This window comes from Pristis pectinata, chromosome 27 (genome assembly GCF_009764475.1).
Source record: "Pristis pectinata isolate sPriPec2 chromosome 27, sPriPec2.1.pri, whole genome shotgun sequence".
NCBI lineage: Eukaryota > Metazoa > Chordata > Chondrichthyes > Rhinopristiformes > Pristidae > Pristis > Pristis pectinata.
Window position 1 is genome coordinate 31,660,017 of NC_067431.1, and position 27,669 is coordinate 31,687,685.

Sequence of the window (27,669 nt, forward strand, 5' to 3'; positions counted from 1 at the left end):
AATCTGAAATCAAGACTTCAACCTAACTGACCTGAAGCTAGTTTAAATGAGAAAGTTTCTTGTTTTACTGTGAATACACCACCTTCTAATTGCACTTTGTTTTTTCTCTCATTTTCATTGATAAAACTACCTGCTTTCTTCGTAATCACTACCTGGTGCGCAAGATATTTTATTGCTTAACATACAGAACATTACTGCAGGGTACAGGCCCTTCGGCCCACAATGTCGTGCCGACATTATATCCTACTCTAATATCTATCTAACCCTTCCCTCCCACATAGCCCTCCATTTCTCAATCATTCATGTGTCCATCTAAGAGCCTCTTAAATGTCCCTAATGTATCTGCCCCCACAACCTCTGCTGGCAGTGTATTCCACGCAGCCACCACTCTCTGTGTAAAAAAACTTACCTCTGACATCCCCCTTGTACCTTCCTCCAATCACCTTAAAATTATGCCCCCTCGTGTTTAGCCATTTTTGTCCTGGGAAAAGGCTCTGACTGTCCACTCAATCTATGTCTCTTATCATCTTGTACACCTCTAACAAGTCACCTCTCATCCTCCTTCTCTCCAAAGAGAAAAGCCCTAGCTCACTCAACCTATCCTCATAAGACATGCTCTCTAATCCAGGCAGCATCCTAGTAAATCTCCTCTGCACACTTTCTGAAGGTTCCACATCCTTCCTATAATGAGGCGACTGGAACCGAACACAATACTCCCAAGTGTGGTCTAACCAGAGTTCTGTAGAGCTGCAACATTACCTCATGGCTCTTGAACTCAATACCCTGACCAATGAAGGCCAACACACCATACATCTTCTTAACAACCCTATCAACCTACGCGGCAACCTTGAGGGATCTATGGACGTGGACCCCAAGATCCCTTTGTTCCTCCACACTGCTAAGAGTCCTGCCATTAACCTTATATTCTGCCTTCAAATTCGATCTCCCAAAGTGTATCACTTCACATTTTTCCGGGTTGAACTCCATCTGCCGCTTCTCAGCCCAGATCTGCATTCTATCAATATCCAGTTGTAATCTACAGCAATCTTCTACACTATCCACAACACCACCAACCTTTGTATCATCAGCAAACTTACTAACCCACCCTTCCACATCCTCATCCAAGTCATTTATAAAAATCACAAAGAGCAGGGGTCCCAGAACAGGTCCCTGGGGAACACCACTGGTTACTGACCTCCAGGCAGAATACGCTCCATCTAGCACCACCCTCTGTCTTCTATGGGCAAGCCAATTCTGAATCCACACAGCCAAGCTTCACTGGATCCCATGCCTCCCGACTTTCTAATGAACCTTCCATGAGGAACTTTATCAAACACCTTACTAAAATCCAAGTACACCACATCCACTGCTCTACCTTCATAAATGTCACATCCTCAAAGAATTCAATCAGACTTGTGAGGCACGACCTGCCCCTCACAAAGCCATGCTGACTGTCCCTAATCAGCCTATGCTTCTCCAAATGCCCATAAATCCTGTCTCTAAGAATCTTCTCCAGTAATTTGCCCACCACTGAAGTAAGGCTCATGGTCTGTAATTCCTAGGGTTGTCCCTACTCCCTTTCTTAAACAAAGGAACATTTGCCGCCCTCCAAGCATCTGGCACTACTACTGTGGCCAATGAGGAAGCAAAGATCATCGACAAAGGCACAGCGATCTCTTCCCTCACTTCCCGTAATAACCTTGGATATATCCCATCCAGCCCCAGTGACTTATCTATCTTAATGTTTTTCAAAAGTTCCAGCACATCATCTTCCTTCACATCAATATGCCCTAGCGTAGCAGTTGGTCATACACTATCCTCACAAACATTAAGGTCTCTCTCACTGGTGAATACTGAAGCAAAGTATCCATTAAGGACCTCCCCTACCTCTTCAGACTCCAGGCACATGGTTCCTCTTTTATCCCTGATCAGTCCTACCCTCATCTAGTCATCCTCCTATTCTTCACATATGTGTAGAAAGCCTTGGGGTTTTCCTTAATCCGACTCACCAAGGCCTTCTCATGCCCCCTTCTAGCTCTCCTAAATCCATTCTTAAGCTCCCTCCTGTCTACCTTGTAACTCTCCAGAGCCCTGTCTGATCCATACTTTCTGAACCTTAGGTAAGCTTTTTCCTTCCTCTTGACAAGATAGTCTGCATCTCTTGTCAACCACGGTTCCTTCACTCTACCATCCTTACCCTGCCTCAATGGGACAAACCTATCCAGAACCCCATGCAAGTATTCCTTAAGCAACCTCCACATTTCTGCTGTGCACTTCCCCAAGAACATCTGTTTCCAAATTACACTCTGAGAGACACTGTTACAGCTGCAGAAAGGGTAGATAATGTAGAAGGATCCTCTCTAGAGTCAATATGGGTGGAAGTTAGGAACAAGAAAGGGGCAGTTACCCTCCTGGGAGTATTCTATAGGCCCCCTGGTAGCAGTAGGGATACTGAGGAGCAGATTGGGAGGCAGTTTTTGGAAAGATGCAAAAATAACAGGGTTATTATCGTGGGAGACTTCAACTTCCCAAATATTGATTGGCACCTACTTAGTGCCAAGGGTTTAGACGGGGCGCAGTTTGTTCCATATGTCCAGGATGGATTCCTTACACAGTATGTTGACAGGCCGACTAGAGGGAATGCCATATTAGATCTAGTTTTAGGTAATGAACCGGGACAGGTGACAGATCTATCGGTGGGTGAGCATCTGGGGGACAGTGACCATTCCTCCATAACCTTTAGAATTGTCATGGACGGGGATAGGAGCAAAGAGGATGGGAAGATATTTAATTGGGGAAAGGCAAATTATGAGGCTATAAGACGAGAACTTGGGAGTGTAAATTGGGATGACATTTTTGAAGGGAAGTGTGCTATGGAGATGTGGTCGATGTTCAGGGATCTTTTGCAGGATGTTAGGGATAAATTTGTCCCGGTGAGGCAGAGAATGAATGGCAGTGTGAAGGAACCATGGGTGACAAGAGAGGTGGAACAACTAGTTAGGAAGAAGGAGGCAGCATACATAAGCTGTAAGCAGCAAGGATCAGACAGGGCTCATGAGGAATATCGAGTAGCAAGGAAGGAACTTAAAAAAGGGCTGAGGAAAGTGAGAAGGGGACATGAAAAGGCTTTGGCGAGTAGGGTTAAGGGGAATCCCAAGGCTTTTTTCTCGTACGTGAAGAGCAGAAGAATGGCTAGGGTTAAGGTAGATCCGATTAAAGACAAAGGTGGGAGAATGTGCCTGGAAGCTGTGGAAGTGGGTGAGGTTCTCAATGAATACTTCTCTTCAGTATTCACCAAGGAAAGGGGTCTTGATGATGCTGAGAACAGTGTTGGTGAAGGTAATGTTCTAGAGTATGTAGATATTAAGAGAGAGGATGTGTTGGAGTTGTCAGAAAATATTAGGACAGGTAAGTCCCCGGGTCCTGACAGAATATTCCCCAGGCTGCTTCGTGAGGCGAGGGAGGAGATTGCTGAACCGTTGGTTAGGATCTTTGAGTCCTCGTTGTCCACGGGGATGGTACCGGAGGATTGGAGGGTGGCAAATGTTGTCCCCTTATTCAAAAAAGGTAGTAAGGATAGTCCAGGGAATTACAGACCAGTGAGCCTTACATCTGTGGTGGGTAAGATGTTAGAAAGAATTCTAAGAGATAGGATCTATGAACATTTAGAGAATCATGGACTGATTAGGGACAGCTGGCATGGATTTGTGAAGGGAAGATCTTGCCTCTCTAGCCTGAGAGGGTTCTTTGAGGAGGTGACCAGGAAGACTGATGAGGGTTGTGTAGTAGATGTGGTCTACATGGATTCTAGTAAGGTGTTTGACAAGGTTCCGCATGGTAGGCTTCTTCAGAAGGTCAGAGGCCAAGGGATCCAGGGAGGCTTGGTAGTGTGGATTCAGAATTGGCTTGCCTGTAGAAAGCAGAGGGTTGTGGTGGAGGGAGTGCACTCGGATTGGAGGGCTGTGACCAGTGGTGTCCCACAGGGATCGGTTCTGGGACCTCTACTTTTTGTGATATTTATTAATGAGTTAGATGAGGGGGTGGAAGGCTGGGTTAGCAAGTTTGCAGATGTCACAAAGATTGGTGGTGTTGTGGATAGTGTGGAGGGCTGTCGAAGCTTGCAGAGGGATATTGATAGGATGCAGAGCTGGGCTGACAAGTGGCAGATGGAGTTCAATCCAGAGAAGTGTGAGGTAGTACACTATGGAAGGACAAACTCCAAGGCGGAGTACAAGGTAAATGGCAGGCTTCTGGGCAGTGTAGAGGAGCAGAGGGATCTGGGGGTTCATATCCACAGATCACTGAAAGTTGCCTCACAGGTAGATAGGGTAGTTAAGAAAGCTTATGGGATGTTAGCTTTCATAAGTCGGGGGATCGAGTTTAAGAGCCGCAAAGTGATGTTGCAGCTTTGCAAAACTCTGGTTAGACCACACTTAGAGTACTGTGTCCAGTTCTGGTCGCCTCATTATAGGAAGGATGTGGAGGCATTGGAAAGGGTGCAGAGGAGATTTACAAGGATGCTGCCTGGATTAGAGAGTACGGATTATGAGGAGAGACTAAAGGAGCTAGGGCTGTTCTCATTGGACAGGAGGAGGATGAGGGGAGACATGACAGAGGTACACAAGATATTGAGAGGAATAGATAGAGTAGACAGTCAGCGCCTCTTTCCCACGGCACCAATGCTCAAAACAAGAGGACATGGCTTTAAGGTAATGGGTGGGAAGTTCAAGGGAGATGTCAGAGGAAGGTTTTCCACCCAGAGAGCGGTTGGTTCATGGAATGCACTGCCTGGGGTGGTGGTGGAGGCTGATACATTGAACAAGTTCAAGAGATTGTTAGATAAGCATATGGAGGAATTTAAGGTAGAGGGACATGTGGGAGGAAGGGTTTAGATAGTCTTAGGTGTGGTTTGAAGGGCGGCACAACATGGTGGGCCAAAGGGCCTGTATTGTGCTGTATTGTTCTATGGTTCCTGCCTAATAGCATCATAATTCCCCCTCCCCCAATTAAATACTTTCCCATATCATCTGCTCCTATCCCTCTCCAAGGCTGTGGTAAAGATCAAGGAGTTATGGTCACTGTCTCCAAAATGCTCTCCCACTGAGAGATCTGAAACCTGATCATATGACAATAAGGACAGCTTCTATCCCCCTGTTGAACAGACCTCTTGTACGATAAAATGAACTCTTGACCTCATAATCTACCTCATTATGGCCTTGTTTGTTATGACCTCGTTATTGTCTGCCTGCACTGCACTTTCTCAGTAACTGTAACACTTTATTCTGTATTCTGTTATTGTTTTCCTTTGTACTACTTCAATTTACTGATGTAATGAAATGATCTGTATGGATAGCATGCAAAACAAGGCTTTTCACTGTACCTCGGTACAGGTGACAATAATAAAAACTTTAAAATTTTATTTATACAGCATGGTAACAGGCCCTTCCGGCCCAAAAAGCCCACACCGCCCAATTACACCCATGTTAACCTACTAACCCGTACGTCTTTGGAATGTGGGAGGAAACCAGAGCACCAGGAGGTAACCCACGCAGTCACGGGGAGAACATACAAACTCCTTACAGACAGCAGCGGGAGTTGAACCCCAATCGCTGGCGCTGTAATAGTGTTATGCTAACTGCTACACTACCATGCCGCCCAATAATCATGATAATAATGCAAAGAGGGTACATCAGAGAAAGTGCCACAATACCATAGTAACAACTTACCAACCACATCACTTCCTGTTCATTTGCTTTTTAAAGTATTTTATATCTGAGCTTAACTCAATAACCTCAATTCAGAGAGTACCATACTGTTTTAAGCTCTGTCATTCATGCTTGTGAAATAATCACACCAGGCATTGCCAGTGATGTGGAAAGAATGCAGTTTAAAAGTACAAGTGATTGAGGTAAATACAAAAATTTGACACCAGTTACTTTGAAAACTTAACATGATGGTGACCAAAGCATACGGCAACTTTGAGTTCAAAAATAGTTAATAGGTTTAAATTGCTGATTGTGTCCCGCTGTGGAAACTGGCTCTCTCCGTCATTCGTCACTCACTGAAACTATAGCAAACAAGGGGGCCATTGGGCCCACTGTGGCTCTATGGTTGAGGTATTGCAGTGGGAACCAGCGCCAGTCTACTCTCAGTATCAATTCTACTTGTTAAGTGCATTGGTTACATTCAAACTGGGGTCACTTTGGCATAAGAGCAAGTATAATATATGTATACAAAAGCAAGCAAGATTAATTCTCAGCAAAGCCACGGTAGTGCTACCCACAGATACGTGCAACGGAATCTGATCCTGTAATTAAATTCAAAGGCAAGCAGGGTGCAAACACTTCCCTTTCCCTAACACCCACATCTTGGATGAATTCCCAGAGGAAACAAACACATGTGTAAATGGAAACCTCCCTCCTACTGTCTCCAGGGTTGCGATAGAGTCCTCAAGTGTGAAAAACTAGCTTCACAGACCAACATTCCAAAAACATTGTAACTCACGTCTGTCTCCTCCTCGGAAATATCTATCAGGCGCAGTCTTTACAACAGAACAACTAATTATATCCTGACGAAGGATCTCGACCCAAAACATTGATTTCCCCCCCCTAGATGATGCCTGATCTGCTGAGTTCCTCCAGCATTTTTTGTGGGTGTTGCTCGAGATTCCAGCATCTGCAGAATCTCTTGTGTCTCCAACTAATTATATCTGCATTGTTCTGAATAAATTTAGAGGTTTGAAACTTGTACACAGGCAGGGACCCGACCCCATGACTCCTCAAAACTGGAATCTAAGCGTCTGATTTCATGAAACAGTGAAGGGTTATGATTAGTTTGCATGGGTTTTCTCTGCTCAGATGCTAAATATGCTTTTCTTCAGACCTGGGTGATAATTGCAGAAACTGCCTTCAGAAATACTTGGAGATAAAATTAATTTTTGCCAAAATGACACAAGGAGGAAAAAGAAATCTCAAAAGCATTGATAATTAATGCCTATGACTGATAGGGTTACTGGGTCTTCCTCAATAATGACAGGGAATGCCAATCCTGAGACAGCTAGGTACTTTTGAAATATTTTGGATGTAAGGTAAACCGGTAAATTGGTTTATTATTGTCACATGTACCGTAGTACAGTGAAAACCTTGTTTGGCATGCCATCCTTACAGGCCATTTCATTACATCCATGCGTTGAGGTCGTACAAGGGAAAAGCAATAACAAAATGCAAAATAAAGTGTTACAGCTACAGAGAAAGTGCAGTGCAGGCAGGCAGGCAATAAGGTGCAAGGCCATAACAAGGTAGATTGTGAGGTCAAGAGTCCACCATATCATACAAGGGGACTGTTCAGTAGTCTTATAACGGTGGGATAGAAGCTGTCCTTGAGCCTGGCAGTATGTGCTATCAAGCTTTTGTATCTTCTGCCCACTGGGACGGGGGAAGAAGAGAGAATGTCTGGGGTGGGTGAGGTCTTTGATTATGTTGGCTGCTTTACTGAGGCAGTGAGAAGTATTGACAGAGTCCATGGAGGGGAGGCTGATTTCCATGATGTTCTGAGCTGTGTCCACAACTATTTGCAGTTTGTTGCGGTCACGGAAAGAGCAGTCACCATACCAAGCCGTGATGCATCTGGATAGGATGCTTACTATGGTGCATTGATAAAAGTTGGTGAGGGTCAAAGGGTTCTTGCCAAATTTCTTCAGCCTCCTGAGGAAGTAAAGGTGATGGTGAGCTTTCTTGGCTGTGGTGTCTACGTGGTTGGACCAGGACAAGATATTGGTGATGTTCACTCCTAGGAACTTGAAGCTCCCAACCCTTTCGACCTTAGCACTGTTGATGAAAACAGGAACGTGTGCACAGCCCCCCTTCCTGAAGTCAATGACCAGCTCTTTTGTTTCGCTGACATTGAGGGAAAGGTTGTTGTCATGATAACACGCTACTAGGCTCTCTATCTCCTTCCTGTACTCTGACTCATCATTATTTGAGATACAGCCCACTACAGTGGTATCATCTGCAAACTTGCAGATGGAGTTAGAGCAGAATCTGGCCATGCAGTCATGAGTGTATAGAGAGTAGAGCAGGGAGCTGAGGACGCAGCCTTGTGGGGCACCAGTGTTGAGGATAATTGTGGCAGAGGTGTTGCTGACTATCCTTACTGACTGTGGTCTGTTGGTCAGGAAGTCAAGGATCCAGTTGCAAAGAGAGGTGTTAAGTCCCAAGTCTATGAGCTTGGTGATGAGTTTGCTTGGAATTATAGGATTAAAAGTGGAGCTGTCATCAATAAACAGCAGTCGAACGTAGGTGTCTTTATTATCCAGATAGTAAATATGTTCCAATCTGAGGCACATGCTCATGCTGTTGAAATTCAAGGTAGAACGGGCCCTGAGTCAGTGATTTCACTCCACATACCCTCTCCCCCATTCTAAACACTTCCAGCTTTATTACCCTCTGATATCTGCGCTGCTCCAATTCTGGCTTATCATTCTCGAAATGTATCTGGCAGCCATGTCTTCAACTTTTCCCTCCCAAAACTTCCCCAACCCTGTCCTTTCCCTCCTTTGTTAATATTCTCTTTAAAACCTATCAACAAGAGAAAATCCAGCTATCACCACCTAACATTCAATGACATTACCATTTCTGAATCCCCCACTATCAATATCCTGGGGGTTACCATTGACCAGAAACTGAACTGGAGTAGCCATATACACTGTGTGGCTACAAGAGAGGTCAGGGGCTAGGAACCCTGTGGCGAGTAACTCCCCTCCTAACTCCCCAAAGCCTGTCCACCATTTATAAAGCTCAAGTCAGGAGTGTGATGGAACACTCTCCACTTACCTGAATGACTGCAGCTTCAACAACACTCAAGAAACTCGACATCAGACAGGACATAGCAGTCCAGTGGATGGGCACCCCATTCACTCACTCCACCATCAATGCACAGTAGCAGCAGTTTGTACACCTACATGATGTACGATAGCAACTCACCAAGACTCCTTAGACAGCACCTTCCAAACACATGATCTCTACCAAGTAGAAGGACAAGGGCAGCAAAAACTTGGGAGCACCTCCTCCAAGTTGAAGTTGACCTCCAAGCGGCACACTATCCTGACTTGGAAATATATTGCTGTTCCTTCACTGTCACTGGGTCAAAATCAAAGAATTCCCTTCCTAACAGTATCGTGGGCGTACCCACACCTCAAGCACTGCAGTGGCTCAAGAAGGCAGCTCATCATCACCTTCTCAAGGGCAACTAGAGATGGGCAATTAAATGCTGGCTCAGCCTGTGAAGCCTACATCCCTTGAATGATATAAAAAACATATACTTTTTTGACTGAGCTAGAGTTCATCTATGGCAACGTCCATGGTTCAGCACAAATTTTTGTTTTGTTCTGCATCCCAAGGCACTTTAGGAAGGTTTTGGTAAGTACATCGCAGGACATAATTGGAAGCTCATAGAAGAATACAGCACAGTACAGGCCCTTCGGCCCACAATGTTGTGCCGACATTTTATCCTGCTCTAAGGTCTATCTAACCCTTCCCTCCCATATAGACCTCCATTTTTCTATCATTCATGTGCCTATCTACGAGTCTCTTAAATGTCCCTAACGTATCTGTCCCCACAACCTCTGTCGGCAGTGTGTTGCATGCATCCACCACTCTCTGTGTGAAAAACATACCTCTGACATCCCTCCTATACCTTCCTCCAATCACCTTATGCCCCCTCGTGTTAGCCATTTTCACCCTGGGAAAAGGTCTCTGACTGTCCACTTGATCTGTGCCTCTTATCATCTTGTATACATCTATCAACTCATCTCTCATCCTCCTTCGCTCCAAAGAGAAAAGCCCTAGCTCATTCAACCTATCCTCAAAAGACATGCTCTCTAATCCAGGCAGCATCCTGGTAAATCTCCTCTGCACTCTCCCTAAAGCTTCTACATCCTTCCTATAATGAGGCAACCAGAACTGAACACAATACTCCAAGTGTCGTCTAACCAGAGTTTTATAGAACTGCAACGTTACCTCATGGCTCTTGAACTCAATCCCCCGACTAATGAAGGCCAACACACCATACGCCTTCTTAACAACCCCATCGACCTGCGCGGCAATCTTGAGGGATCTATGGACATGGACCCTAAGATCCCTCTGTTCCTCCACACTGCTAATACTCCTGCCATTAACCTTGTATTTTGCTTTCAAATTCGATCTTCCAAAGTGTATCACTTCACACTTCTCTGGGTTGAACTCCATCTGCCATGGAGTTAATACAGTACAGAAACAGGCCCTGTGTCCCAGCAGGTTCATGCCAACCATCACATGCTCGTTATTAGTCCCATTTACCAGCACTTGCTCCATCACCAAACATGTATTGGTGACTGAAGTGCTTGACCAGAAGTAGTGAGAGTACCTGTGCCCACCACATTCTCAGATGTGAGTTCCTGATTGTAATTACCATCAGGGTGAAAAAATTCCTCTGCTACCCTCTCTAACATCTTTCTCATCAATTGAAACCAATGCCCTCTGGACTTAGACACCTCTGTCATGAGTAAAAGTTTCTTACTATCTGCTCTATCTAGGCTCCTCATAATTACATATACGTCCATCAGGTCCCACTCAACTTCCTCAAGTTTCTCCTCACAAATAAACCTTCTATCCCAGGCAACATCATGGTGAATCTCCTCTGCACCCTCTCCAGTACAATCATATCCTTCCAAAAGTGAGGTGACAAGAAGTGCACACAATATTCCAGCTGTTTTATAAAGTTGTACCATGACCTCCTTGCTCTTATACCCTATGCCCCAGCTAATGAATGCAAGCATCCTGCATGCCTTCTTCACTACCCTATCTACCTGTGCTTCCACCTTCAAAGATCTTTGGATTTGTACACCAAGGTCTCTGTCTCTGAACATGAGTTGGAACATGGAACAGTACAACACAGGTACAGGCCCTTTGGCCCACAATGTCTGTGTTGACCATGATGCCAAAGGAAAATAATCCCATCTTGCTGCACATGATCCATATCCCTCCATTCACGCCATATTCATGTGTTTGTCTAAATGCCTTTTAACCTGGTGTTGGGTCATCAGCCTGGCCAGGTGACAGATCTTTCAGTAGAAGAACAGTTAGGGAACAGCGATTACAACTCCTTAAGTTTTAAAATAGCTATAGATAAGTATAAGTATGAACCTTGCAGGGAAGTATTAAATTGGAGCAGGGCAAATTACGAGAGCATTAAGTAGGAACTAGGGAGAGTTAACTGAGAACAGCTGTTTTTAGGCAAGTCCACATCTAACATGTGGCGGGTGTTTAAGGACTAACTACACAGAGAACAGGACTAGCATGTTCCAGTAAGAAGGAAGGACAAGGATAGCAAGGTCAGGGAACTTTGGATGTCAAGAGAGGTGGTGAACTTAGTCAAGAAGAGAAAGGAAACATATGTAAAGCTTAGGAAGCTAAGATCAAACAGGGCCCTTGAGGATTATAAAGAAGCCAGAAAAAAGCTCAAGAAGGGAATTAGGAAAGTCAGGAAGTCCTTGGCAAGCAGGATTAAAGAGAATTCCGAGGCATTCTATCCATATATCAAGAGTAAGAGGATAACTAGGGAGAGGGTAGGACCACTCAAGGAAAAAGGAGGGAACATGTGCTTGGAAGCAGAGTATGTGGGTGAGGTCCTAAGTGAGTAGTTTGCATCAGTATTTACCAAGGAGAAGGATGTGGAGGATAGGGAGATCAGTGTGGAGCATGCTAATTTGCTAGGGCATTTTCAGATAACGAAGGAGGTAGTATTGGGTCTCCTTAAGAATATTAGGGTGGATAAATCCCTAGGACCTGATGGGATATACCCCAGGTTATTGAGAGAGGCAAGAGATGAGATTGCTGGGGCCTTGACCAAGACCTTCGCGTCTTCTCTACCACAGGTGAGGTCCCATACGACTGGCAAGTAGCTAATGTTGTTCCATTATTCAAGAACGGAAACGGAAATAATCCTGGAAACTATTGACCAGTGAGTCTCATGTCACTGGTAGGAAAGTTACTCGAGAGGATTCTTAAGGATAGGATTTACGAGCTTTTGGAAAACGACAGCCTAATTAGGGACAGTCAGTATGGCTTTGCGTGGGGCAAGTTATGTCTTACTAACTTGATTGAGCTTTTTTGAGGAGGTGATGAGGATGATTAATGAAGGAAAGATTTCTTTATTAGTCACATGTACGTCGAAACACACAGTGAAATGCATCTTTGCGTAGAATGTTCTGGGGGTAGCCTGCAAGTGTTGCCACGCCTCTGGTGCCAATACAGCATGCCCATAACTTCCTAACCCGTATGTCCTTCTAACGTGGGAGGAAACCCACGCAGTCATGGGGAGAACGTATAAGCTCCTTACAGACAGTGGCCAGAAATGAACCCGGCTCGCTGGCGCTGTGATAGCGTTACACTAACCACCACACTACCGTGCCTGCTGTGGATGTTGTCTGCATGGATTTTAGTAAGGCATTTAACAAGGTCCCTCATGGGAGGCTGATTCAGAAGATTAAGATGCATGAGATCCATGATGACTTGGCCATTTGGATTCAGAATTGGTTTGCCCACAGAAGACAGGGGGTAACGGTTGATGGGACTTCTTCTGGCTGGAAGTCTGTGACTAGTGGTGTTCTGCAGGAATCTGTAATGGGACCTCTGCTGTTCGTGATGTATATAGATAACCTGGATGAAAACGTAGATGGGTGGATTAGTAAATTCGCAGATGATATGAGGATTGGAGGCATCGTGATAGCGCAGAAGACTGGCAAAAGATAGATCAGTTGCAGATATGGGCAGAGAAATGGCAGATGGACTTTAACCTGGCCAAATGTGAGGTGTTGCACCTTGGGAGATCAAAGGTAGAGACAGTACACTGTTAATGGCAACACCCTTAACAGTGTTGATGAGCAGAGGGATCTTGGGGTCCAAGTTCATAGCTCCCTGAAAGTGGCTACACAGGTTGATAGAGTGGTAAAGAAGGCATATAGCATGCTTGCCTTTATTCATCGAGGCAATGAATTCAAGAGTCAGGAAGTTATGTTGGCAGCTTTATAAAGCTCTGGTTAGGCTGCATCTGGAGTATTGCATTCAGTTCTGGTCGCCCCATGTGGGGGCTTTGGAGAAGGTGCAGACTAAGACGCTGCCTGGATTAGAGGGCATGTGTTATAAGGACAGGTTGGACAAACTTGGGTTGTTTTCTCTGGAGCAGTGGAGGCTGAGAGGAGATCATGAAGATTATGAAAAGCATAAAATAGACAGCCTGTAATTTTTTTCCCAGGGTCAAAATGTCTAATACCAGAGGGCATGCATTTAAGATGAGAGGGGGTAAGTTCAAAGAAGACGTGCGGGGCAAGTTTTTCACACAGAGAGTGGTGGGTGCCTGGAATGCACTGCCTGGGGTAGCAGTGGAGGCAAATAAAATAGGGGTGTTCAAAAGACTCTTTGATAGGCACATGGATGTGCGGGAAATGGAAGGATATGGACATCGTGTAGGCAGGAGGGATTAGTTTAGTTGGGCATTTGATTACTAATTTAGTTAGTTCAGCGCAACATTGTGCACCAAAGGGCTTGTTCCTGTGCTGTACTTTTCGATGTTCTATGCTCTAAATGTTGATATCGTATCTGCTTCCACCATTTCCCCTGGCAACATGTTCCAGGCACCCACCACTCTCGGTGTGGAAAAAAAACATTGCTCGTAAATCTCCTTTAAACTTTCCTCATCTCCCCTTAAAGCTATATCCTCGAGTATTTAACATTTCCACCCTGGGAAATTGACTCTGACTGTCTACCCCACCTACGCCTCTGATAATTTTATAAACTTCTATCAGGTCTCCCCTTAGTCTCTGACACTTCAGAGAAAACAAACCAAGTTCGTCCAACCTCTCCTCATGGCTAATACCCTCTAATCCAGGTAACACCTCCTCTGGACCCTCTCCAAAGCCTCCAATAGGATAATAAGACTAATTCCATTTCTCGTTTACACATACTTCTCATATAACCTTGCAGACAGGAGGCTATTTGACCCATCAATTCTATGCTAGCTCTCAGAGTAATCCTAGCTCCCCATTTACTTCCACGGAACCATGCCTGTCCACCTCACCACCACCCCTACACATCTACAGAAGGAATAATCTACAGTGACCAATTAACCTACCAACCAGCATGCCTTTGAGATGTGGAAGGAAGCCAGAGCACCTGAAGGAAACCCACACAGTCAGAGAAGAATGTGCAGACTCCACAGACAGGTGGTGCACTGAAGGTGACAGTAAGTTTCACCTCCAATGTCCCTGTTTTCCAGACATTTATTGCCAGAGAGCAATAGTCTTATATTTGTTTCATGATGGCATGCAAACCATTATCCTATTCAACTGATCTATGACAGAACTAATCTAAGTGCAGATTGATGTCAGTATGGCTGAGTCATTATCCTGACACTTTTTAAAATCTTTTTCACTAAATGCTCCACGACATCCCCAAACAACTTCACACTGTAATGGGTACAATCTGCAGGATTATTCTGGGTGCAGATCACAAATAAAGTCCCAAGAACAAACCTTAGGAGTGTTGACATCTTCCTCCATGAAGCCCAGTTCTGGCTGGCATGTAGTCTGTAGAAAGGCGAATGAGTCCACGGCAGAGTTTTGAGGCAGGACAGGAGACCTCAACAGCCTGACATTCTGCGACAAAAGGCTGACCTGGGGCACCACAGGATTTGCCTAAAATGAAAAAAAAACTAGGGTATTAATATTTTTGAAAAAAATTCTTGCTTACCGACCACTTTTAATTCTCTTCCATCTAGCCTCCAAACATGGTAGATGGAATTTAACTTAGACAAGTGCAAAGAAGTGCAAAGTGATGCATTTTGGGAAGTTAAACCAGGGCAGGACCTACACAGTAAATGACAGGGCCTAGAGAGTGTTACAGGTACATTGTTCACTGAAGGTGGCGACACAGGTAGACAGGGTGAAGAAGAGAGAGTATGGCACACTTACCTTCATCAGATTGGTATTGAGTACAAGAGTTGGGATGTCACATTACAGCTGTATAGGATGTTAGTGAGACCGCACCTGGAATATTGTATGTAGTTATGGTCACCTAGCTACAGGAAGGATGTGATTAAGCTAGAGAGGGTACAGAAAATATTCATAAGGATGTTGTCGAGGCTTGAGTTATAAGGAGAAACTGAAGAGGCTGGGACTGTTTTCCCTGGAGCAAAGGAGGTTGAGGGGTGACTATATTGGAGATTTATAAAATCATGAGGGTCATAGATAAGGTGAACAGTCACAGGGTAGGGGAGTCTAAAACTAGAGGGCATAAGTTTAAGGTGAGAGGGGAAAGATTTAAAGAGGACATGAGGGGAAAGTTTTTCATACAGTGGGTGGATGGTATGAGGAACAAGCTGCTAGAGGAAGTGGTAGAGGCGGGAACAATTTCAATGTTTAAAAGACATTTGGACAGGTTCGTGGATAGGGAAGGTTTAGAGGAACATGGGTCAAATGCAGTCATATGGGACTAGTTCAGGAAGGCACCTTGGTCAGAACAGATGCGTTGGCCGAAGGGTCTGTTTCTGTGCTGTGTAACTCTGACTCTATGAGAGAGAAACGAAGGATGAAAACTCTGCCCGAGAACCATGCCTGTGAAATTCAGCCATAAGCACCAGGAGGTTGCTCCAAAGACTTCATGAAAGAAAGTTATTCAGATAATTGAAAAGCCCTCAGCAGGAACTGTGTAGAAGTGGAGTGGTTAGCCAACTGAAACCAACAAAGAATGTTCAATACATCAAGCAGTCAGCAGAGTGGCCCAGGGAGCAACAGTCGTCACTGAGAGACTAAAAGATTTTGTTTAAAGATTAATTTTAATGATATAAAAGATCTGAATGAATTTCTACTGATTGATAGAATCGTCAGATTTAACAGCCTATTCCACAGTTTCAAGAAGCCAGGAAAATTATCTTTTTACTTGGAATAAGCATAACCAAGATGATTTTAACACTGCTTACTCTGGTGGAAACTGGATGGAAGGGCTAACAAAATGCACAGGGTTATTTTATGAGGAAATAGCAGCTTTCTGTGTGTTTTCTTTTTATGGACTGGCTTATGGATAGGCACCTAGTTTCTCAGCTGAAGCCAGGAGGGTCCTTCTTTAATGGGTGACCCTGAAGATGCAAGTGCCCCATCTGAGCCTTGCAGCGCATTAAGGTGCATAAGCCCCCAGGGCCTGATCAAATGCATCCTTGGACTTGTTATTTATTTAGACCTTAGCAAGGCCTTCGCCAAGGTCCTGCATGGTAGGCTGGTCTGGAAAGTTAGGTCCTATGGAATCCAGCAAGAGCTAGTTAGGTGGATTCAAAATTGGCTCAGAGATAGGAAGCAGAGGATGGTGGTTGAAGGTTGTTTCTCGGAATGGAGGCCGGTGACTAGTGGTGTGCCGCAGGGTTTGGTGTTATTTGTTATTTATCGGTATTGGTTTATTATTGTCACTTGTACCGAGGTACCGTGAAAAACTTGTCTTACAAACCGATCGTACAGGTCAATTCATTACGCAGTGCAGTTACATTGAGTTAGTACAAAGTGCATTGATGTACTACAGGTAAAAACAGTAACAGTACAAAGTAAAGTGTCACAGCTACAGAGAAAGTGCAGTGCAATAAGGTGCAAGGTCACAACAGTAGATCGTGAGGTCATGGTCCATCTCATTGTATAAGGGAACCGTTCAATAGTCTTATCACAGTGGGGTAGAAGCTGTCCTAAAGTCTGGTGGTACGTGCCCTCAGACTCCTGTATCTTCTACCCGATGGAAGAGGAGAGAAGAGAGAATGAGAGAAGAGAGAAGAGAGATCATTTAATCATTTATATAAATGATTTGGATGTGAATGCACAAGGCTTGATCAGTAAGTTTGTGGATGACACAAAATTAGGAGGTGTTGATAGTGAAGAAGGTTATCATAAATTATAGGGGGATCTTGATCAGTTAGGGATCTGGGCTGAGGAGTGGCAAATGGACTTCAATACAGAGTGTGAGGTGATGCATTTTGGAAAGTCAAATCAGCGTAGGACTTATACTATGAATGGCAGGGCACTAGGGAGTATAATGGAACAGGGGGAGAGTAATGGAACAGAGGAACCAAGGAGTACAAATGCACAGTTCGTTGAAAATGGCATCATAGGTAGACAGGCATTTAGCACACTGCTCCATCAGTCAGGGCATTGAGTATAGGAGTTAGGACATTATGTTGCAGTTGTATAAGTCGTTAGTGAGGCCACACTTGGAGTACTGTGTACAGTTTTGGTCACCTTGTCATAGGAAAGATGTGGTTAAACTAGAAAGAGTGCAGAAAAGGTTTACAAGGATGTTGCCAGGACTAGGGGGCCTGAGTTATGGGGAGAAGTTGGCCAGGCTAGGTCTTTATTCCTTGGAACATAGGAGAATGAGGGGTGACCTTATAGAAATATTTAAAACTATGAGAGGCGCAGATAAGGTGCATGGTAACAGTCTTTTCCCCAAGGTAGGGGAGTCCAAACCAGGGGGCGTGGTTTTAGGGTGAGAGGGGAAAGATTTAAAAGGGACCTGAAGGGCAATTTTTTCCACACAGAGGGTGGTGAGTATATGGAACGAGCTGCCAGAGGAAGTGGTTGAGGCAGGTACAACAGTATCATTTAAGAAGCATTTGGATAGGTACATGGAGGGGCAGGGCTTAGAGGAATATGGGCTGAATGCAGGAAGCTGGGACAAGCTGGGTGGGCACCATGGTCAGCATGGACTGTTTGGGCTGAAGGGCCTGTTTCTGTGCTGTATTGCTCTATGACTCTGTGAAGTTAGGCTGTGGAAGGATGTTGGGATACACTGTGGACTTTCAGTTCATTGTATCAGGAAAGTATATTATTTTCAGCAAAAAAAATAACAAGAGTGGCCCAGAGAAACCCAGTCTTTATAACATGGAGTACTAAGGACAAGATAGTGAGACAATCCCGAATATTTCACCACTGTTGTCTCAACATGTAGGCAACGCCCAATGCCACTTATGCAAAACTGTTCATTAAAACTGTTCACTTTGCATTTGGAAAAACCACACCCAGAACTGGGACAAACATGTTCACACAAAGGGCAGGTGACATTCTCATGATCTGGACACCAGATTTTCCATTTGATTTCATCCACTTTAAAATTTAAAATTCAAAGTTATTTGGGTTTTAATAGGAGTAAATAAAGATAAACTGTTTCCATTGGCAGGAAGGTTGGTGACCAATAATGCCAATTTGTAATCGACCAGAAAGAGAAACAAGGTGGAACTTCTTCAAACGAAGGCCAGGCAATTTAACGTAATCTGAGAGAGCGGTGGAACCAGATTCAACAGTAACTTTCAATAGGGTATAGAACCTGTACTTGAAAAGAAAACCATTTCAAGGCTACAGAGAACAAACTGATGAACGGGGCAAATTTGACAACAGGCACACTGAGTTAATTTATTCTCTCAGTTCCCATCTGCATCAAATCCCATCTGCAGAAGAGAATTCCATATTTCTTCTGCTCACTGTGTGGAAGTGTTTTCTCAAATATTTAGACTATACCTCCTAGTGTTAAACTCCATAACTTAGCTACAGCTCTCTTTAATAAACTTTTAATTCAAATTACTATGTTTAAGAGGCATTTAGACAGAGATTTAAATAGTCAAGACATACAGTCCGAATACAGGCAAGCGGGATTAGTATAGATTAGCAAAAGGGTGGGATTGGACGCAGTGAGCTGAAGGGCCTGTTTCTGTGCTGTACAACTCTATGACTAAAACAGAAATGTTTTTTTTATTATTGAGAAGCAAAACACTCTCCTTGACTTTGTTCTACAGCTTTCAAGATAGAATGTAATTCAATGTAGTAATGATGGAGATTAATGGGGAGAAGGGGGTAATGGGGCAGGGGGTTGATATTGTTCTGCTCAGTTATGTCCTCAGTTAACATTCAGTTCATCTGCACCACAGGCGCAAGTAAAGGAACAGCTTAAAACGGATATCAGTGAATCACTGGCAAAGTCCAAGTGTGAAGAGAACCATAAATAATTCAAAACGTCATGACATGTTCTATATTTATAGCAAAACTATATGCTCCTGAAAAGCTCTGCATTTAGAAAAGTCTCAGTAAAATCTTTTGCTGATTATAAAGCACAAGGCTTCCACAGACTCAGGCTGTGAAGTTTAAAAATAGACCCTAAAACACCTTTTGCATTCATGCCAACCCTGCACTATTAAATCCAGTATGTGAGTCGATCCTAGTGTAGAGTATGCAATCCACAGACCTTAGGGCTATAACCTTTACACAATCATTATTTCATTCTGTACAGTGCATGCCACAGATGGAACTCACACAACAGTGATTACTGCATTACCTTGGCAACAGTTTGCTCAGCAATTGTGCTTGGTCGCCGTTGACGAGCATCCAGTCTCTGGTCTACAGGGAAACTGCTTCTGTGAGATTTCAGTCTCTCCACCAAGAGATAATAGATTGCAGCAAAATGATTATAGCTCTTGTTCTGTAAAGACTGTAGGGGTGACAAAGTGAAAGCAAATATTTAAAATGAAGGAATAGTGGGAGAATCATTGTTTATAATACAATTTATTTCAACAGATTTTCCAAGAAAAAATATATATTAAGAAAAGCAGTGTATGAAAACGTGACTTGTTTACTGACAGGAGAACTCAGTAAGGCAGACACAAGAGGGACTCAGCAGGTCAAGCATCATCAGCGGAGGCAAAGGGATGGTTGACGTTGGGTCAAGACCCTGCAGTAGCTGTGGGTGTCAGTGGGTTTATAGTAAATGCTAGTGGATAGTTTGTCTCCTGAGATGGACCCAGAAAAGGGACAGAGGTGTCAAAAATGGTCCAAGTAAATGTGAGTGCAGGATGGAAGCTCATAGCAAGTGACGAATCCTGCACAACAACTGGAGGCAGCACCAATGCAGTCATCGATGTAGCAGAGAAAGAGCTAAGGAGTGGCGCCAGAACAGGTTTGGAACAGGGACCAATCCACGTAGCCAATGAAAATACAGGTGTAGATGAGGCCTATGCAAGTGCTCATGGCTATACCTTTGATTTGTAGAAATTAAGAGGAATCAAAAGAAAGATATTCAGTAAGGCAGCCTCTTCATGCCTCGCTATTTTTCCCCTAAAGTATTTGCGATTGTTCCTCTTTTCCCTGATCAAAGTTCCTTTCCTGTCCATAGATTATGAAGTTTCTCCTTTCCTGAGTGTTATGGGCCAATCCTCTGCAACATGTCATGCAGGACTGAATGAAGCAAAAGTTGTTTTTATAAAGTGAGTAAAGGTGTGATTACATTAATCCAAGTAATACGGAGGCCAGAAAAAGAAGGCTGAAGAATCTCTCAGCATTTAAAAGGAACTTCTTGGGGGCAGAAAAAGGGACACATAAAAGGGGAAACATATGTTTTAGTTGGGAATTCTTTTCTCATGTACTAATTGTAGCTGCTTTGGGGATTTTGTGAAAAGAAAGTTGTGGGATGTTGAAATAAATCTAGGGGGCGCTTATTAAGGCCACTGCTAAGTGGTTCCTCATTAATAAGCCTGATTGCTATGGTTGCTTCAAGACACAATGCTGCTCGATGAAGACTGAAGTAAGAGTGAGTGTACTGTTCTGAAATTCAAGGAAACCAGGCATCTGCATTTGTTCACCTCTGGTGGTCAAGATGGACCCCCCGCCAGCCCGCCACCACCTCACCACCCCCCCCCCCCCCCAAGAGGAGAATGGGAAGAGCATAGAGCCTGAGGTTGCCTCATTTTTCCCACATTTGAAGCTTACAAGTAAATTAATCACTGAGTTCCCAGACCAGGAGGCAAGACTTCGGCTCAGCCTGGGTATGTCCGAACAGCTGATACTAAAGGATGGTGGCGTTCTGAATATGGATTTACCTCTCACTGAAGACAGCCCTTTTCACACAGAAATATTCCGAACAAAAAAAGAGAATAAGAGGACCAACAGAGCTTTGCTTTCTGGAATTTGAGGGAGGGACTCATTAGGTTTGAGGCACCTGGGGAACTGGAACCTACTGATCACTGCAGGTTTCCAGTAGCAGAGAGAACACTAGAGTTAAGAAATGGACAAACAAAATTAAAAACTCAGAAATACAAATTAACATTAAATGACTGTCTCTGGAGAACAGAAGGCAGCCATTCAAGAGAGACCTTGGCTGATCTGAGTCTAACTTCACACAGCCACCTCTCCTCACATCTATTCTTTTCATCAATTCTTTAAATGAATTATTGACCCAGCATCAATTTCCCTTTGTAAAAGAAAGTTCCAAATTTCCACCACACTCTCGGTGGGTTTTTTTAACCATACCCAAAAGGCCTGGAATATTCCCTCCACCTTCCTGCCCCTGCCCTAATCAGTGGAAATATGATAGATCAAGAAAAACTAATCATGCTTCTTAGCATTCTGAAACCTTTCCCTTAAATCATTTAAATTCCATGAACAGAACCTTTGATTGAGCAATCCCCTGATATGTTGTATTCCTGCTAAAGCTAACAAATCTTATGGTATGTTGTTCAGAATTATTTAACGTATTGCAGGCCTACTACTCCAGATGTGGTTTTATACTCCAGGTTTGCTCAGGTAAAATATTACACCTTTTACCTCAATAGTCTTCTGCTGGTCGATCCCCAGGCTGTGCATCAGTCGTAGGACCTGCTCATTATATTCGCCCATGCTGGCTTCATTCTCCCTGGGTTGCGGATATACAACTGGTCTCTGTACTGGGACTTCAGCCAGCATCCATTTGTGATCCTTTATCTGGGCAATTGTGAGTCTTTTGGAAGGGTCTAAGACCAGCATGCGTCGAATGAGATGTTCACAGTCTGGCAGGTAAGAAAGTCTTGATGTTACGGTCATCAACAATTGGCTCACATACAGATCAAGGTCCCTACAAACAAACATTTGTCCAACAGTTTCTTTTGAATAATAGAGAAATGTTAATTGCCTCCCAATGGGTAAGTAAGCTGCAGGGTATGGTACCAACAATTACAGACAGGTACATCCTTGGTTTAATTTTAGTTTTCTGCTGAGATATCTGATCCTAGCATTTAGAGGTGTCACCTCCTGGGTCAGTTTCTCTGGAACGGCCAATGGCTCCTGCAGAGAAGGAACACGGTCACGGGTACTAGAGGATGAGACAATCTGAGTTGTGATTCTGTCCAAGTCTGCAGTTGACTGTTGGCACTATTGAGCCCTACGGCAGTTAAAAGGAAGGTGAGGTATGAGAACAGTGGGAGTAGGAGGAGGAAGGGAACCCTGAGAATGGGCCATGCGAAAGGAATCATTCTAGTTCTTGCTTGATTATATGTTGTAACTGATGCTGTAAATTACCTAGCTCGTCATGTGAAGTGTGTGTCTTATAGCAGAACAAACACTTCACGATTAAATAGGGAGCTCTGAATAATTAAATTGTAAGAATTATTATCTGCTTGTTTACCACTTACTCCAATTAGTTTAAATAAACTTTGCAACATAGTAAATCCAGCTTTTAGTTAGATACTCCAGTTTTATGACATATTCAAAATACTTTTGCGCAGGTTAGTTTCTACACAGGTTTGTGAGCCATTCTGACAGAAGTTTGGGAAAAATTTGTACCAAGTAGTTATTGACTATGATTTCTCAAATATTCAAGGAAAAATCAAGTTTAGATTCTTAAAGTATACTGTGATGAGCCACACAGTACCTAGAACAGATAGTTGGAAGTTCAGGAGTCAATGCATTTTAGAAAACAACCTTTAACAAGTTTATATGGACTCTGTGTTTGGTTTACTCTAAGGAGAGAGGTTGTAAGACTGCTTGGGGTTGCCACCAATCTCCTAGGGGAGCAGACCACCAGGTCAACCTGTTGCTATGGAGTTTCAATCACTGGCAGAGTCATTGTGCAATTTCAGGGCAAGTCTCTCAGTATTGGGGCCCAGTTAAAAACCTACTGATGATCAAGGATTCTTATCAGCTTAATGCAGATAAGTACAAAGTGTTGCATTTTGGGAAGTTAAACCAGGGCAGGACTTACACAGTAAATTGCAAGGCTTCAGAATGTGCTGTGGAACAGAGAGACCTAGGGGTACAAGGATATAGTTCCCTGAAAGTGGCGCCACAGGTAGACAAGGTCGTGAATAAGGTGTTTGGAATGCTGGCCTTCATTGGTCAGGGCATTCAGTACAATAGTTGGGATATCATGTTACAGCTGTACAGGATGTTGGTGAGACTACATTTGGAGTATTGTGTAAAGTTCTGATCACCCAGCTATAGGAAGGATGTCATTAAACTGGAAATGTGCAGAAAAGATTCACAAGGGTGATATAAAGACTTGATTTATAAGGAGAACTGGAGAGGCTGGGACTTTTTCCCTGGAGCATTGGAGGCTGAGGGGTGACCATATAGAAGTTTATAAAATCATGAGGGGCACAGATAAGGTGAATGGTCACTCTTTTTTTCAGGGTAGGGGAGCCTAAAACTAGAGGGCATAATCTTTTAGCAGGGCTATTGACATATTGCTTCAGAAAACTGTCCTGGACATACATAACCAATTCTGCCCCATCTAATCTATTAGCACTAAGGCAGTCCCAGTCAATATTAGGGAAGTTAAGCTCATCCACTATTGCACCCCATCTGTGATTTCCCAGCATCCGTGGAGAAAAGCAGACGGTCAATGTTTTGGGTCAGGACTCTTCTTCGGGATGCTGCCTGACCTGCTGAGTTCCTCTAGCATCTTGTTGTTTTTTCTCCTCTAATTCCTGCTGACTACTGGGGGACCTATAGCATAATCCCGTAAAATTGATCACCCCTTTCTTACTTTTAAGTTCTACACATGGTCTTGCTTGACATTCTCCTCAGGATATCTTCTCTAAGTACTGCCAAGACGTTCTCCCTCATCAAGAGTGCAACTCTCCCTGCTCTCTCACCTCCATCTCTGTGAGCTGGTGGCTTGTCAGATTTTGTCCTTGTTCCCTCCCACTCTCCAACCCCTCCTGACCACAGCAATGGTTTCATCATAACATGTTCCAGGATAAAGCTGGTGACCACCACACACAGGGAAGTTGTGCTTAAAAACTCTAATCCAAGGCTACATTGGAACCTAAGCTGAAACATTAGTAGGAGTAAAATATATAATCAAGGACCCTTCCCATCCCAGTCATTCTCTCTTTTCCTCCCCTCCATTGGGCAGAAGATACAAAGGCTTGTGAACAGCACCTCTACTTCCTCAGGAGGCTAAAGAAATTCGGTTTGTCCCCTTTGACATTCACCAACTTTTATCGATGCACCACAGAAAGCATCCTATCTGGACGCATCATGGCTTGGTACTGCAACTGCTCTGCCCAGGACCACAAGAAACTGCAGGGAGTTGTGGACACAGCCTAGCGTGTAACGGAAACCAGCCTCCCCTCCTTAGACTCTGTCTTTACCTCTCACTGCCTTGGCGAAGCAGCCAGCATAATCAAAGACCCCACCCACCCGGGACATTCTCTCTTCTCTCCCATCAGGTAGAAGATACAGGAGTCTGAGAGCACGTACCACCAGACTTACGGACAGCTTCTACCCCACTGTGATAAGACTATTGAATGGTTCCCTTATATGATGAGATGGACTCTGACCTCATGATCTACCTTGCTGTGACCTTGCACCTTATTGCACGGCACCTTCTCTGTAGCTGTGACACTTTACTCTGTACTGTTATTGTTTTTACCGTACTATTCAATGCACTCTGTACTAACTCAATGTAACTGCACTGTGTAATGAATTGACCTGTGTGATTGGTATGCAAGACAAGTTTTTCACTGTACCTCGGTACAAGTGAAAATAATAAACCAATACATGTACCACAAGGCTCAAGGACAGCTTCTATCCCACTGTTATAAGACTCTTGAATGGACCTCTTATATGATGAGCTCTTGATCTCTCAATCAACCTCGTCATGGCCCTTGCACTGTATTTATCTACCTGCACTGCACTTTCTCTGTAACTGTAACACTATATCCTGAATTATCGAACACAAGTTGATCATCTGGAACATCTGGACAGTAAAGACACCTACATTAGACTATTGTTTATTGACTACAGTTCCACCTTCAATACTATAATCCCAAGCAAACTCATCACTAAACTCCAAGACCTAGGACTCAACACCTCCCTCTGCAAACGGATCCTTGACTTTCTGACCAATAGACCACAATCAGTGAGGATAGGCAGCAACACCTCCGGCACGATTATTCTCAACACTGGTGCTCCACAAGGCTGCGTCCTCAGCCTTCTACTCTACTCCCTATAAACTCATGACTGCGTGGCCAGATTCTGCTCTAACTCCATCTGCAAGTTTGCAGATGATACCACCGTAGTAGGCCGTATTTCAAATAATGATAAGTCGGAGTACAGGAAGGAGATAGAGAGCTTAGTGACATGGTGTCATGACAACAACCTTTCCCTCAATGTCAATAAAACAAAAGAGCTGGTCATTGACTTAGGAAAGGAGGTGGTGTACATGCACCTGTCTACATCAATGGTGCTGAGGTCGAGAGGATTGAGAGCTTCAAGTTCCTGGGAGTGAACAACACCAATAGCCTGTCCTGGTCCAACCATGTAGATGCCATGGCCAAGAAAACTCACCGGTGCCTTTACTTCCTCGGGAGGCTGAAGAAATTTGGCATGTCCCCTGTGACACTCACCAACTTTTATCAACGCACCATAGAAAGCATCCTATCTGGATGCATCATGGCTTGGTATGGCAACTGCTCTGCGCAGGACCGCATGAAACTGCAGAGAGTTGTGGATACAGCCCAGTGCATCATGGACACCAGCCTCCCCTCCATGGACTCTGTCTATACCACTCGCTGCCTTGGTGAAGCAGCCAGCATAATCAAAGATGGGTCACTCTCTCTTCTCTCCTCTCCTATCAGGCTGAAGATACAGGAGCCTGAGGGCACACACCACCAGGCTCAAGGACAGCTTCTATCCCACAGTAATAAGACTATTGAATGGTTCCTTTATATGATGAGATGGATTCTTGACCTCACAATCTACCTTGTTTGACCTTGCACCTTATTGTCTACCTGCAGTGCACTTCCCTGTAGCTGTGACACCTTACTCTGTATTTTGTTACCCTGTATTTTTACCCTGTACTACCTCAATGCACCATGTAATGAATTGATCTGTACGAGCAGTACACAAGACAAGTTTTCCACTGTACCCCGGTACAAGTGACAATAATAAACCAATACCAGTACCAATACCAAGTTGCATTATCGATTGTTGTTGCATTCTGCATTATCGAACACAAGAAGAGTCTTTTTTGTGTCTCTATATTCTGCATTATGTTTTTTTTAATACTACCTTAATGTACTTATGTATGGAATGATCTGTCTGGATGGCATGCAAACAAAAGCTTTTCATTGTATCTCAGTACATATCCTGCCTTCATCAGTCAGGGCATTGAGTATAGGAGTTGGGATGTTTTGTTGCAGTTGTACATATTTGGAGTATTGTGTACAGTTTTGGAAAGACATTGTTAAACTGGAGAGAGTGGACAGCAGATTTATAAGGATGCTGCCAGGACTTGACGGCCTGAGTTATAAGGAGAGGTTGGACAGGCCAGGACTTTATTCCTTGGAATGCAGGAGACTGAATGGTGACCTTATAGAGGTGTGTAAAATCACGAAGACTATAGATAGGGTGAACACACACAGTCTTTTTCCCAGGGAAGGGGAACTAAAAACTAGAGGGCATAGGTTTAGGGTGAGGGGTGAAAGATTTAAAAGGGACCTGAGGGGCAACTTTTCACGCAGAGGGTGGTCAGTATATCGAATGAGCTGCTAGAGGAAGTGGTTGAGGTAGGTACAATAACAAGATTTTAAAAAAACATTTGGATAAGTACATGGATAGGGTTATGGCCCGAACGCAGGCAAATAGGACTAGCTTGGTGGGCACCTTGGTCGGCATGGACAGGTTGGGCCGAAGGGTCTGTTTCCATGCTGTATGACTATGACATGTGACAATAATAAACTCCAAGTAAAACAAGTCTAATTTGGAGCCCTTTTCCCATTTAAATCACATGCAACAAACAATCTGCTGGAGGAACTCAGCAGGTTGAGCAGCACCTCTGGAAGGAAAGGAATTGTTGACATTTTGGGTCAAAACCCTACATCAGGATACTGCATCTGATGTGAATGACTCACTCCCGACATGGTGTGCAGCTCAACATTTTCAAGTGTTTTGTGTGTTCTCACCTTCAGACATGAAGTATGGAATTCTAAATCTGCCTTCCAGAACCCGCTGCCTCAGCACTGGAAGTGTTGGACCATCAAAGGGTAAAGCTCCACAAACCAGCACATAGAGGACCACTCCGAGACTCTGCAGACACAACATTAAGAAGTTTTATATAAAAAATGGAAAAGGCTATATTGTTCATTATCTACAGTTTAGTGGACCCACAGCATAATGTCGGCCTTTGGTCTGGGTTTTAAATGATACACAATCTCAGGAAGTCAAGTGAGCACTAGTGTCACAGTGGCTGAGTTTGTGGCATAGAATTGAGCTTGAGACACATTGACTGAACAGAAGAAGGGAGTTTTGAGCTCTATCCAAGACTCATGCAAAACATGAGTCTTGACACCTAGAAGGCATGC

At 43.9% G+C, this 27,669-nt stretch overlaps 1 protein-coding gene across 4 annotated transcripts in view; it reads right to left on the reverse strand.

Moving 5' to 3' along the window:
- sik2a (salt-inducible kinase 2a) overlaps positions 1–27,669 on the reverse strand; it is a 253,352-nt gene that overhangs the window by 22,317 nt on the left and 203,366 nt on the right. For all 4 annotated transcript variants that reach the window (XM_052040106.1, XM_052040107.1, XM_052040108.1 and 1 more), the window contains 4 exons: positions 27,271–27,394; positions 21,653–21,873; positions 19,392–19,544; positions 14,567–14,728 (listed from right to left, as the gene is read on the reverse strand). In XM_052040106.1, coding sequence (XP_051896066.1) covers positions 14,567–14,728; positions 19,392–19,544; positions 21,653–21,873; positions 27,271–27,394 — 660 coding nt within the window. The remainder of the gene's footprint in view (positions 1–14,566; positions 14,729–19,391; positions 19,545–21,652; positions 21,874–27,270; positions 27,395–27,669) is intronic.